Genomic DNA, 14,224 nt, shown 5'->3' on the forward strand with positions numbered 1-14,224 from the left:
GAAAGATTGGCTCTTGCTACATGGGTTCTATAGGGGTCTGTTGAAGGCGGATCACATACTATTAGATGGAGTATCGGGTGGGCCACCCATGAACAAGCCACCATTGAAAGCACTTAAAATCATTGAAGACGTAGTGCAAAACTACACCTATTGGAGTGTCGATGAGAGGAGCACCACTAAGAAAGGAGGGAGGTATGAGTTTAGTGCTATCAATATGCTTAGCTCAAAATTAGATGCCTTGTCCTCTAAATTTGATCAAATGCAATCTTCTCCCTCTCCTATCTCCCCTCTCCATAACTCAAACGCATCTAATTCTTCAAATGATAATGTGTCTATGCAATTGATGTCTTGTGATGTGTGTGGTAGTGAAGACCATATGTTTTCGCAATGTCCCTTATTAATTGAGTAAAGTTCCTTTCCCTTTCTATGGAATAAGTCAATAATGTGAATGCCAACACTAGGTATGACCCCTACTCCAACACTTACAATGAGGATTTTGGTTGGAAAATTGGCCAAAACAAAGAACAAAGTAGTGGTCGAGTCGGTCTCCATTGATAACTGTTATAAACGAATGTTGTTAATATCATGGCACGTGACTTTGAAATCCGTAAAGTAATAATAAAATATTGGATCAGTGATGTGGACTCCATTCTCCTATTTTTAATAATAAATTCTATAACGGTAGCAAACTAACTTTAAAGTTAATGTCGTCTTCTAAATTTTCCGAAATCGTGGTAGGAGGAGAGAGAAACCTTAATTGAATGAATACTTGTAGAGAGAGATAGAGAAAGCATTAACGAAGAGAGAGAATCCACAAACTTGACGGAACCAAACCTAAAGATGATCGGTGACAAAGATGGAGTTGTGTAATCCGGCACCACTCGTCACCATCTCAACCATTTGAAAACAAAAGACTTTTGATACTGGGTTGTATACAATAAGACGTGGATCTATAGCTTTGGAATGGGCGAATTAATGTAATATTATCGAATTCCAAGCTGTAAACTTGACATTTGAGGTATTGTTTCCAATACATTGATCAAGTTGTTTGTATGCAGTTGTCTGTTTGTTTTTATCTTTCAAATTGTCGAAACTAAGTGAATTAGGGGTTTTTCTGTTTATTGGAATTGTTTTATGTAATTGATAAATCTTGGTTTGAGTCGTTTGTATAATTGATTTAGCTTATTTAATTTATAAATTGTTAAGAAGTTGTAGATCAATCTATGTTTTCTATTAACCCGAGTTTTATTTCAAATTATTTACCCTTTCCCTTTTTTAATTTCATTAGCCATTTTATATATGAATGTACATTGTTGTAAAATCGATATTTATGCATTGTGTTTAACTATTGACATTCTAAGTAATTTTTAAGCAGTTCCATGTGAGATGCGTTAATTTTTTGTGAAATTGACTATGTTTGAGCTCAAGTCTCTGAGGTAGCAGTATGTGTTTTATAGACAAATGAGGCAGTTGAAGTTTAATATTTGTATCCACTTACTTGTTTTGATTGTTTTTTTGGTTTCCTTTTTTTACCTAGTGGTGTTATATGAATAAGTGGGTGTGCTATGGACGAAGATTTTGGACTTGTTAGTGAGGGGACTATGTTCGATGACTTTGTGCCTGATACTCCACCTGAAACAGAATTCCCATCTTTAGATAGTTTGACTCCTTATGTTCAGCCCTCCTAATGTAGTGAAAATGGACTTCAATTGACATCTCCTGTTAAAACACTAGAGACTGTGGATACAATTGTGACCACAAACAAGGTGAGTGTGTACTCTACAGTTGAACCACTTAGAGTTGGTATGGTTTTTAAAAGGTGGCAATATATTGAAAGTTATTATAAAGAGTATGTGGAACAACACTGATTTGGTTTCACTCGACAATTTGGTTCATATACCAAGGAAAAGTAGAGGAGGGTGATTAATTGGCGGTGTGAGTGCTGCCCCCCCTGATATGAGGGCAAGGAGGGAAGCTAGGAAGAGGGAAAAAACTATGGAAGTTTGTGGCACCGGTGACGTAGTTAACTTCACATTCACACTTCTTGGAGGTCCTGTTCCCACAAACCAACTCATTTTCTCCTATCTCACCATAGCTAGAATTTATGCAAGTGTGAATCCTGTTGGTGATTGGGTTTTGAGGACAGTTGTACTTGATCATGTTCACAAATTGGACCTCGGTGGTGCCAAATTGGTAAAGGAATACCGAGTGAAAAACTATACTTCTTTTATCAAGAAAAAGCTGATGGCCTATTATGGTAATACATGGTTGCATGGCTACGAAGTTGGGTGGTGAGGAAAACTTGCCAACTGTTAAGGATCTTCAACATGAGGTTTACAAGGAGTGGCAATTGAAAATGGAAGGCGGTGACGCGGCAGCTACGATGGCGTATTTTGATCGTATGCAAGCAGATAATCAAAACTTTTATCACGCTCATCGATTGGATGAAGAGGGCCGGTTGAAGGATGTATTTTGGGTTGATGCTAGGATTCGAGTGGCATACGAGGAGTTTGGTGACGTCGTATGCTTTGATGCTACCTATCTTACCAATGAGTATGAGCTCCCCTTTGCTAACTTTGTCGGTTTAAATCATCACGACCAATCTTTACTTTTGGGATGTGCCTTAGTTTCACACGAAAATTGCGACACCTTTTTTTGGATATTTCAGCAGTGGGTTGTCTGCATGGGAAATAAACCTCCTGGCGCAATCTTGACAGATCAAGCTGCCGCCATGAGGAGGCCGCTGTCAGTCGTAACGCCATCAACTCGTTACCGTTGGTGTATTTGGCATATCCTTAGGAAGATTCCAGAGAAGTTGGGCAAGTGTGAAAAGTAAGTGTTTTCTCTTTGTTCATCTGTTTCAGCTATGAATGAATTAAAATCTGGTAAATTGGCAATCACGTTTGTGTGTATGTTTCTTCTGTTTCTAATTTGCAAGTCCTGCAATGTTGGCCATTCATGCACTTATGCACCGAGGCTTTGGAAGTTTAACATTACATGTAATATGCATGGATTTTGAACTATGTACAGATTAGGACACCTGCTCTGTATTGGTGTAGTTGGTTGTGTGAATTGGTATTGAATTCTGTGTGTTTGTTTCAAATTTGCAAGTAATGCAATTTTGACCATTCATGCTGTAATACCCCTAATATTTCAATACTCTATCTATATATTTTATTAAAAAAAGTTCGGTTTAGTTTTTACTCTCTTTCAAATTTACAAATTATTTATCTACTTTAAGTTTCGAGGACGAAACTTGTTTTAAGGAGGGTAGATTGTAATACCCGAATATTTTATGATTTTATATAATATATTTTATAAAAAAAAAAGTTTATTTTTATTTATTAAATAACTTTCTTAATCTCATCTTTTTAATTTAGAGTTTGGAAAGTCTTAAACCCTATTATAATTATCTCATAATAGCATTATTAACCTTAATCCTTTTTGCCGTTTGTTTCTATATGTTGAAATAGCAGACCTTACTCTTTATAATCAAACAAGCCAAGTTATTCTCTTAATAAACCTTGAGCCTTTTGATTATACTCATGATTCTTCCACCAAACTTTATCATGTATTTCCCCTATAAGTATCCAAGCCTCACGTACTATGTCGGCGTGAATCGCAAGTCAGGAGTCCAAAGTTAGTGCAATACTTTGCTATAATATTTGTTTAATTGTTTCCGGAAAGGTAATCACACGGAAACTTTTGACATGTTTGATATTTTGTATTATTATGTGTGATATGATTTATCAATGGTACTCCTTGTATATATGATTAATTATTATGATATTGTATGATTTGATTTGAATATCATATTATTTTTGTTGTATATATTGATTGCACAATTATTTCTAGGGTTTTAATGTTGTTTCTATAGGGAGTATTGTTTTATCGAGGTTTTAGAGTTATTAATGAAGAATATTATATTTGGGTTGTGAGTTGATTATATTTGGGTATCAGTTTTATTGCCCTAAGAGTTGAGATATTTATGAATCGAATTGTTATGTTATTTGGGAACCGTGCCATTGTTGAGATATTAAATTAATTTGTGAATTATTATTTGATCAATGTATGAGATCAAAAGGTTGAGAATTATTATTTTGTTCTTGGTTTGAGGCTCAACTTTATAAACCTTAGTCCTTAGCATGTTGGTAAGGAGATGATTATCATGAGTTAAGAATGAGGTACAATCTTTATTTATATTTATTTTTCTATGGTCCCCTACAGTGGGAATTGACCTGTATGTGGTCTGGTTCAAGGTGTTTTCTGGTTATTGGGAGTATTCAAGTTTTTATACTTGTTGGTTTTATTCGAATTACCCATGTCCAAGGCTAGGTATAGAACAACGAGCATGACACACTTATGGGTTATATGAGTTAATTGAGTAAAGGTTTGTATAATTATTCGAGGTTGAGTTGTTAAAGGTTATTTTCAGAGTACAATGTGTAATGTAGTTCTAAACTACATTGTTTAAGTGAGATATTAATGTTGATTATCCTATTATACTCTGTATTATGATATGTGGTGATTACTCAGCTTTTGCTGACGTGTGTGTTGTTTTATTTTGCTATTTGTGTTTGCGGCCATGTCTTTTTCTTATGGTGGCCCTGCGACGATCTATTTTGGAATTTGTCCTTAATGGTGAGCAGTCAAGTTGTTTAAGCAGGTTGATCAAGTGATCGTAGCTAAATGAGCTCAAGTGATCGATTAGTTTGCTATAACAAGTTTGTAAAGTTGTATAAATAGCTCACCTAGATTTATTGAGTTATACAGTTGAGATTTTGTAAGCCTTAACACTTGACAGGTTGTTGAGTGTGGCGGTGATACCTCCGATTTAGGTGTATGCTTCCGCAATTTTATTAAAGGTTGTCTAATTTTCCTTTATTTATTGTTTATTATTAGCTAGTAAATCGGGGGTGTTACACATGCACCTATGCACTTAGGTTAAACATTATATGAAATCTGCCTGTTTTGAATTTGTACAAAACAGGACACCTGCTTTGTAGTGGCGTTGTTGCCTATGGTTTCTGTTTTTTTTACTTGAAGTGTCATATTGTAATTGTAGATGTGTTTACTTGAACTGTCATATTTTATTTGTAGATGGTGTTCCTTTTCCTAACCTTGTTTGTAGAACAGTCCTGATTTAGGATAATAGTGCCCACTCATACAAAATGGTGCAAATTTGTGATATGATTTTGTGTTTTGATTGGTATGTGATGCTTGTGCTTGGCGATGGAAGTTATGAAGATTTTAAGAGCTCTTTGAAGACTCTTATTTATGAGAGTTTTACAGTTGAAGAATTTGAGAGCCGTTGGCATGCATTCATGGCTCAATGGAAGCTTGAGGATAATGATTGGTTGTGTGACCTATTTGAAGAAAGACATATGTGGGTTCCCGCATTTATGAAGGAGTACTTTTGGGCCAGAATGAAAACAACCAACGTGTAGAGAGTATTTGTAAACAGACATAAAAAAGCTACATGAATTCCCAAAGAAATATATAAGGGTGATGGTAAGGCGGGTTAAGTCTGAGTTAGAATGATGCTAATACAAGATGTGGCAAGTATGTTTGGAGGCTTGTTAGCAGTTTTAAAGTGGAGAAATTATTCTAGAAAATCTACACCGATGCAATGTTCCAAGAACTCCATGAGCGTGGGAGGATGGGGTATTGTGTTCCGAATGAGAGGCGCGATCTTGTAAACAACAAGACAGAATATGTCCTAGAGGACCGTGTGTAAATAATTCCTGAAGATAAGAGCGAGGATGTTATAACTGACTTCTATCGTTCAGTACGAGTGAATTTTTTTATCACGGGACGAAAGATGTCTCTTGTGAATGCCGCAAATTTGAGACTTTTGTTGGGATATTGTGCAAGCATGTTATTCGTGTGTTTGAGTTGAATTGTATTTTTGATATCCCATCCAAGTACATACTAGATAGGTGGAGGAAAGATGTTCCATGTAAACATACTCGTGTCAAAGTTACTTACCATGACCCCGAAGACACGCCTCAAGTTCAGTATCACCGCAAAATGATGAGGGGGTTCGAGGGAATTTGTGATGAGGCTGCATCATTTGATGATATTGTCACAGTTGAATTGGTACTGACCAGTTTGAAGCAGCTTCATTTGGATGTAACACTAGTAGAAAAAACGCATTAGGCAGCGGTTCAAACCCGGTCTAAGGCACCGGTTTGAACCGCTGCCTATTTGAGGGGTGCCAAAAACCCCCTATTTGGCACCGGTTCAAAACCGGTGCCATAGGGTTTAATAGGCACCGATTAACCGGTGCCATAGGGTGGAATAGGCACCGGTTAACCGGTGCCTAATACTACTCTCCCGCCATTTTTTTTTGGGTGGTGGATAGTTTAGGCACCGGTTCCTGCCTAACCGGTGCCTTTTGTATAATTTTTTTTTTTCGTTTTTTTTTCCATTGTGCAATAATATTTTTTTAAAAAAAAACTGCAAGAATAATACCCTGTAATTCCAGCAATTATATTAAATATAATAATTAATAATTTTATTATTATAATAACTAATAATAATATTATTAATTATTATATACAAAAATAATATTAGATACAAGAATTCAATTATATATATATAGATATAAATATTTTCAAACGCAATACAAAAAAAAAAAAAAAAGTTGCTTACATATACAAATAATAGTAAGTACACATATATAATGAATAATAAGTTATATATAGTTCAAAAGTTAACATAAATAATTTACAATTACAATGCATGCCATTTACATGTTGAAGGTGATGAAAGACGCCAACATGTCACGAATTTCATTAAGCTCCTTGATTGTCAACGGACCATCCTTTTGGACCTTGCAAAACTTGAAATACAAAAACATTATTTTAAAAATAATTAATTAGGCAAAAAATATGTATTTTTATCAAATATTACCTATACGACTTCTATATAGCCCATTTACTACATTACTTATCAAATGAACTATTTCTTTCTCATAACATTTCAATATTGGATAGTTGTATGTGTGTAAGTCCTAAAATTGTATAGGAGAGCATTTTATTAAGGTTTATGACGGTTTTTACCCAAAATGGCCCGAATATGGCCTATATGACCTTACTTTGCCCATTTCCTACATTTCTTATTAAATGAACTTTATTTATCTCATAACATGTCAATATTATCTAGTTATAGGTGTATAAGGAAAGAAATCACATCAAAAGAGCATATTAACACAAAATGGCCCTAATATGGCCCATATGACTTCTATTCAACCCATTTTCTACCTTTCTTGTGAAATAGCCTTTTTGTTTCTCATAACATGTCATTGTTGGATAATATTAGGTGTCTAAGGCTAGAAATCACATCAATATAGCATTTCAAGAAGTTTAACAACGCATTTTACTCAACATGGCCCAAATAGGGCTTATATGACTTCTATGTAGCCCATTTTCTACATTACCTATCAAATGAACTATTTATTTCTCATAACATGTCAATGTTGGGAAGTTCTATGTGTGTAAGCCCTAAAATTGTATAGGAGAGCATTTTATTAAGGTTTACGACGCTTTTTACTCAAAATGGCCCGAATATGGCCTATATGACCTTACTTTGCCCATTTCCTACATTTCTTATTAAATGAACTTTATTTATCTCATAACATGTCAATATTATCTAGTTATATGTGTATAAGGAAAGAAATCACATCAAAAGAACATATTAACACAAAATGGCCCTAACATGGCCCATATGACTTCTATTCAGCCCATTTTCTACCTTTCTTGTGAATAGCTTTTTTGTTTCTCATAACATGCCATTGTTGGATAATATTAAGTGTCTAAGGCGTGAAATCACATCAATATAGCATTTCAAGAAGTTTTAGGACTTACCTCATCAAGCTGTTTAGTGTCCGTACAATGAGTCACAATGTCAAGCATGAATCTCATCACATACAAAGCACAATCAAGTCCATTCTCTTGTTGTGCGCACTAGCATATGACAAACAAATCACATCAGTGAAACATGCAAAGGAAATGAGCAAATATTTACTACCATAGATTTTCAAGATAATCACAATAATATCATGTAAATTACCAACGGTGTCTTCCATGTTGGACCCTTTGGAGCACGACAATGTAGCTTCTTCATAACACTGTAGTATAAAAAAATACAATCAAATTTGATTAGTCGTATGATTACTAAATTAGTTATTATTAGCAATAATCATCACTATAGGTTGCTATATATATTTACTTTTGCAATATAGACTTCACGAGCCACTTCTCCGATGATCGAGCTGAATCAAGGTGATAAATTGTGTTAGTGGAATTACAAATCACCATGAGGCTCCAATGCTCCCTACATAAGTTCACAATAGACAAGGTAATTAATATTTAGGAGTCAACATATAATGAGGCCAAATCGATTGAATTTGACATGGTTAGTCATACTCTCTATAACATGGGGCGAATATGAACTTGTCTCCCGCACGCGTTGATTCCCTTATACTCTGTTCAACATAGTACACCACGTCATGGGGGTTGCCTATGATTTTAGTAGTGGATAACTGCTCGGGGCATAACCACCCAAATTTACAAGGAGAATCAGTGTCAGTTAAGTGCTCCTGTAGTGCTCTGCGTGCATGAACATTGATTAATTTATCAGATGTAGGATAATCATCATCAATTTGAATAACTTGAAAAAAGTATGAACTTTATGTGGGCATTGAAGTACCTCATGAATGTTTGAATGAGGGAAATGTTAAGCTTTGCACCACGTAGAAATTCCTTCACATCTTCTTTGCTGATCCATGCAATTGCATCCTCATCATAGTGGAACATTGCCTTAGGAAGTGCAACTTCCATGGGATCGACCAAATGACAAGCACGGTTGTGAAGAAAGGTCATGTTAGTAGAGAGCGATTGAAGAACAATGTCTTCAACAATTGGAGTAGGTGGCATGGGTGAACCTTTCGAAGAGTGCAACTTCGACGCTTGTTCACTCTTGGACTGTTGTTCACTAAGCTTCTTCTTAGGTTGATCAATTCTTTTAGGCTTCTCCACCCTCTTTCTCTTTGAAGTTTTTCTTCCATTGGAAATCTGAAATAGTTTGAGAAATAATAAGTTTCAACTCACAATCACTTATAATAGCCAAGTGAGTAGCCATTTCGGGTCAAAATGGCTTTTTTTGATGAATTTGACCCAAAAACTTAGAACTTGGCGATTTTTATGTAATTTCAAATGACAAACACTTATAAATATGTCATTATGAGTTGTTTTGAGATGCAAGGAGTTTATAAGTTGAGAAATGAAGAAAATAGGCAAGTGAGTAGCCATTTCGGGTCAAAATGGCTTTTTTTGATGAATTTGACCCAAAAACTTAGAACTTGGCGATTTTTATGTAATTTCAAATGACAAACACTTATAAATATGTGATTATGAGTTGTTTTGAGATGCAAGGAGTTTATAAGTTGAGAAATGAAGAAAATAGGCAAGTGAGTAGCCAATTCGGGTCAAAATGGCTTTTTTTGATGAATTTGACCCAAAAACTTATAACTTGGCGATTTTTATGTAATTTCAAATGAAAAACACTTATAAATATGTGATTATGAGTTGTTTTGAGATGCAAGGAGTTTATAAGTTGAGAAATGAAGAAAATAGGCAAGTGAGTAGCCATTTTGGGTCAAAATGGCTTTTTTTGATGAATTTGACCCAAAAACTTAGAACTTGGCGATTTTTATGTAATTTCAAATGACAAACACTTATAAATATGTTATTATGAGTTGTTTTGAGATGCAAGGAGTTTATAAGTTGAGAAATGAAGAAAATAGGCAAGTGAGTAGCCATTTTGGGTCAAAATGGCTTTTTTTGATGAATTTGACCCAAAAACTTAGAACTTGGCGATTTTTATGTAATTTCAAATGACAAACACTTATAAATATGTGCTGTGTTGGGTACTAAGAGTGCCAAATGGATTCATCCTGTCCGTGCACAACCCAAGCCTTAAATTTCTGACTTCATTACCAAATTCCTCAAACTTCAAATCAATGTTCTTCCACTGTGGAGAGTCAGCTGGATGCTTCAGCATTCTGTTTTTCTTTCTTCCCTCTGCATGCCACCTCAAGTTTTTAGCGTCTTTTGGTATTGAGAACAGACGCTTAAACCTTGGAATAATGGGAAGATACCACAACACCTTAGCAGGAGGTCCCTCCGTGCCAGGATTGCAACTCATGCGCTTGTACCGCGACCGCTTGCATCGTGGACACTCCTGCATTTTTTCATACTCATTTCGATACAAAATACAGTCATTAGGACATGCATGTATCTTCTTATACTCCAAACCAAAGGGACACATGAGCTTCTTTGCGTAATAATAAGACTTAGGAATTTCATTCCCATCAGGCAACATATCACTTAATGCGGTCAACAAAGAAGTAAAACTGATGTCCGTCCACCCATGCTTCGACTTAATGTTGAAAAGTGTTAGCACGGCCGATAGTTTGGAGTATTTTTTGCACCCGGGATACAAAGGCTTTTTGGAAGCCTCCGATAATAATTCAAACACTTCACCTTCAACACCTTGCAACATCTCATCCACTTGTTCATCCTCGACCTCATCCGCCTGATCTTCATCAGCTCCATCCTCACCATTATCAACAATATACTCATCATTCTCGTATTCCTCGTCCACATGAATCTCAGTGCTTCTAACACGCACATCATTCCGATCAAGATCCCCACTGTACTCTCCACTTTCTCCGTGCCAAATCCACACATGGTAAAATTGCCTAAACCCACGACATAATACATGATCTCTAATGATTTCAACACTATCGACCACATTCACACAATTACAATCAACACAAGGACAATAAAGGCCTTTGCCTCCCAGTGTGCGTTGATAAGCTAAAGCCCTCTCGCAAAACTCTTGAACCCCATTCCAAAATTCCAATGTATCGCGTCTACCATACATCCAACCACGATCCTTCTCCATTTAGTAAATTGTCTCTAAACATATATATAGCACCATATATTTATAATGTGTAAGTGCTACATATTTTATGTAAATCAAATTCAAGTACAAAACGTGAATATATCATTCATATAGTGAAAAAATGCATGTTTCCAAAGGGTCCTTATCACTCTAACCTAACCCATCCTTGAATGTCTACTCTCACTAGTGAATGTATGTCAACTTTCCAATTTTAAGGAAAATCCGGCAGCATTTCCCCCTAGTTCTCCAAGTACACGATGTAGATAATTAATTACCCACATATGTACCCAGAGAACATAGTGAGGAAATGGTAAGCCGAGATGTTCCTTAAAATCGAAAAGAAAACATACATTCACCACCTAAGTGAGAGTACACATTCAAGAACAGTCCCAACCGGGGACTATTCAAGACTTTCTCCTAATGAGAAAGCCTTGAACGGGTATCTAGGCATATGATGATGCAATTCAAGTATTCTATATATTGTTGTATTTATTTGCAATTAAACAATACACAAGTTGCAATTTCATGAATCACCTTTTATTAAATGGATAAATAGAAAGAAATATAGCTAAGTAAAGTTTATAAGTCATACCAGTATAGCAACTACCCACTTGAGCTCAATATGTAGTCCTCAAGCTAATTAAACTCGTGCTTCAATTCACATATGAATCTACATATTAAAAAAACAAAAATTAGCAACGTCACTAATTCTCTAATATATTCACAAATCTCTAATGTATTCACAATTCTCTAATTTATTCCCACAAGTTGACGCATTGTTTGAAAGGATTGATAGCAGATATAAAGTGATTGAAATTTGAAATCATGCAGAAAGGAAATCCCAAAAATCCCACTCTCAGACTTGTAGCATAATTAACATTGTGCTTTTATACACAGTTCTTTAAAGATTTGAATATGAATTTTGCTGCCCTTAGGTTGCATTTATACTTAGTATAAATTATATTAATTAATCGGACAAACAAAAGCTGGGTTCTTTATCTAAATCAAATGTGCAAGTAACAAATAAAGGGGTTGCTAACTTAATGGTCAAATGGATCAAAAACTGCCTATCGAAGCGAAAAAAACTAAACTTATATTAAATCAGGTTCTCATACAAGTGTCTTAAGTAAAACTTATACTCGGTGCTAAATTCTTTTATATAGCAGTTAACATGTGAAAAGTTTTACAAAACATCAACTAAATGTAAACTCCTATCCTAATAGTAGGCTGACCATTAAAACAATGCAAGCACCAAGTTAAGAACAGCAAAAGCAGCAAACCTGAGGTAGAAAAAGTTGTAGGGGCTTAATGCTTGATTTACCAAGAAACAGATCAAGGATCAGGACCTAGTACATTTCAATTATATCTTGCGACGGAAGCACATCAATACTTTATTGTTCAATTTCAAAATAATTGCTCAATTTTTAACAAAAAAAATAAACACTTACCCTAAATTAGTTGGAGGTGGAAGAAGCTAAGGGGATGAGAGATTGAGGACGACCCTCGCGCTAGTGGAGGTAGCAGCGGTGGTGCGCACTAGTGGAGGCAGCGCGGAGGTGGAAGCGGTGCGCGCTGGTGGAGGGAACAACGCTGAGGTGGAGGCGGTGCGCTGCTGTTTCAATTCGACCAATGCTGGTGGCTGGAGGCCGGTGAAAGACAGAGAAGGGCAGGGGAGGGAAAAGACAACGACAGGGGAGAAATAAGGCCGGTGGTTTTCGACAATTCGTACAATGCTGGTGGTGTTTCAATTCGTACAAGGCCGGTGTTTCAATTCGACAATTCGTACAAGGGCAGGGGAGAAATAAGGGCGGTGTTTCAATTCAAACAACGCTGGTGGCTGGAGGCCGGTGGCCGGTGAAGGTGGCGGCTGTGGTGGAGGGAAAAGGGGGAGGTTCGTTGTTCTTCTATTCGTCTCTAATGAAAGAAGTCAGGTTAGAAAGGAATGAATTGAAAGAGAAAGAGAGCGAGGAAGGAGAAGAAAGGAAGTAGGAAGGCCGCGTTTTTTTAGTTTTGAAAAAAGACCCGGTTCAATTGGCACCGGTTCAAACCGGTGCCTATTTTATTTTTGGCACCGGTTCAACGCAAACCGGTGCCTTTTGCCTTTGTTTAAAAACCCGCCCAATTTTGGGCCGATTTTTGGCTCCGGTTTGGCCTGAACCGGTGCCATATGGGGGGTGCCTAATGCTTTTTTTTCTACTAGTGTAAAAGAGAGCCGTACTGCATTCCTTAAAAAATAAGTAGAACTACCTGTTATACCCAGCTCTCAAATAGGATCAAACACATTGGCAACCAAGACACCTACTTCAACTGCTAAAAATCTGTGAAGGATCCTATCGCATGCAAAAACCCACGTGGTCGACTAAAAACCACCAGGTATAAGACTTTAGCGGAGAATGGGTATAAGACTTAGAAAACGGACTCGAACACTGTCTAGAAATCTGCCCAAACAACCAAAACTAGCACCCAAACTAGGCAGGTAAGAGTGTTATAAATATTGGTATTGATTTCTCGTTTATGGCCATGCTTTACTGTGTTTATGCATTCCACCCACTAAATGCTTTGGTATCTCGAATGTTTTTTTTTTGCAGGGAAAAAGGAAAAGAGCAACACGTCCACTTTCTGCCTTGTATGAGGACTGTGTTGATCCTGACCTAATGGAGCATGTAACAGATACGGAGGACTCGCACTCCTATGAGTTTTAATCCTTGTTCAGGTGCAAAGAATTTTGACATTCAATTGTCCTAATTTATGTAACAACTACTTATCCCTGTTGGTACTTTGAAGACTCTGTTTCTTTTTTTAACAGTGGTTAATTGTGTTGGTGTGTAACTGTCTTATTTATGGGGTTTCATTTTGATCAACCCTGTTACAACGATGTAGCTGAACTGGTTATTTTTGCAATTACAATACCAGCACCATTTTGATCAATTGGGTTGCAATTTTAATATGAGGATTTTGTACATGAATCACCGTTAGTTTTGAAGTCATTGTCAAGATGACTACAATTTGATCACGGGCCAGGCTTACACATAAACTTTTTTTATTTTGCCCTTGTTAAACCAGGATGTTCAAATCTTTGTTAGTGTTTATTTCCAGTGCTGTAAATTAAATAAACTGTCATTGGTTCCTATACAAATTAAATAAACTGTCATTGGTTTATATGCAAGTATCAACAAAATTGAATCACAAATAGATTATTTATCATATTAGAGTTACCCTTTTTTTAGATGGGAACTTTGGTAGCTTTGAAGTT

At 36.2% G+C, this 14,224-nt stretch overlaps 1 protein-coding gene across 1 annotated transcript; it reads left to right on the plus strand.

The window, feature by feature from the left end:
• Positions 1 to 744: 744 nt before the first annotated feature.
• On the plus strand, positions 745 to 6,363 carry LOC145640900 (protein FAR-RED IMPAIRED RESPONSE 1-like). The gene is made up of 3 exons (XM_081692130.1): positions 745 to 1,018; positions 1,538 to 2,832; positions 5,240 to 6,363. The coding sequence occupies exons 2-3, from the start codon at positions 2,255 to 2,257 to the stop codon at positions 5,445 to 5,447; spliced, it is 786 nt and encodes a 261-aa protein (XP_081548256.1). The 5' UTR covers positions 745 to 1,018; positions 1,538 to 2,254; the 3' UTR covers positions 5,448 to 6,363.
• Positions 6,364 to 14,224: the final 7,861 nt, after the last annotated feature.

This window comes from Chenopodium album, chromosome 7 (genome assembly GCF_948465745.1).
Source record: "Chenopodium album chromosome 7, dcCheAlbu1.1, whole genome shotgun sequence".
Lineage (NCBI taxonomy): Eukaryota > Viridiplantae > Streptophyta > Magnoliopsida > Caryophyllales > Amaranthaceae > Chenopodium > Chenopodium album.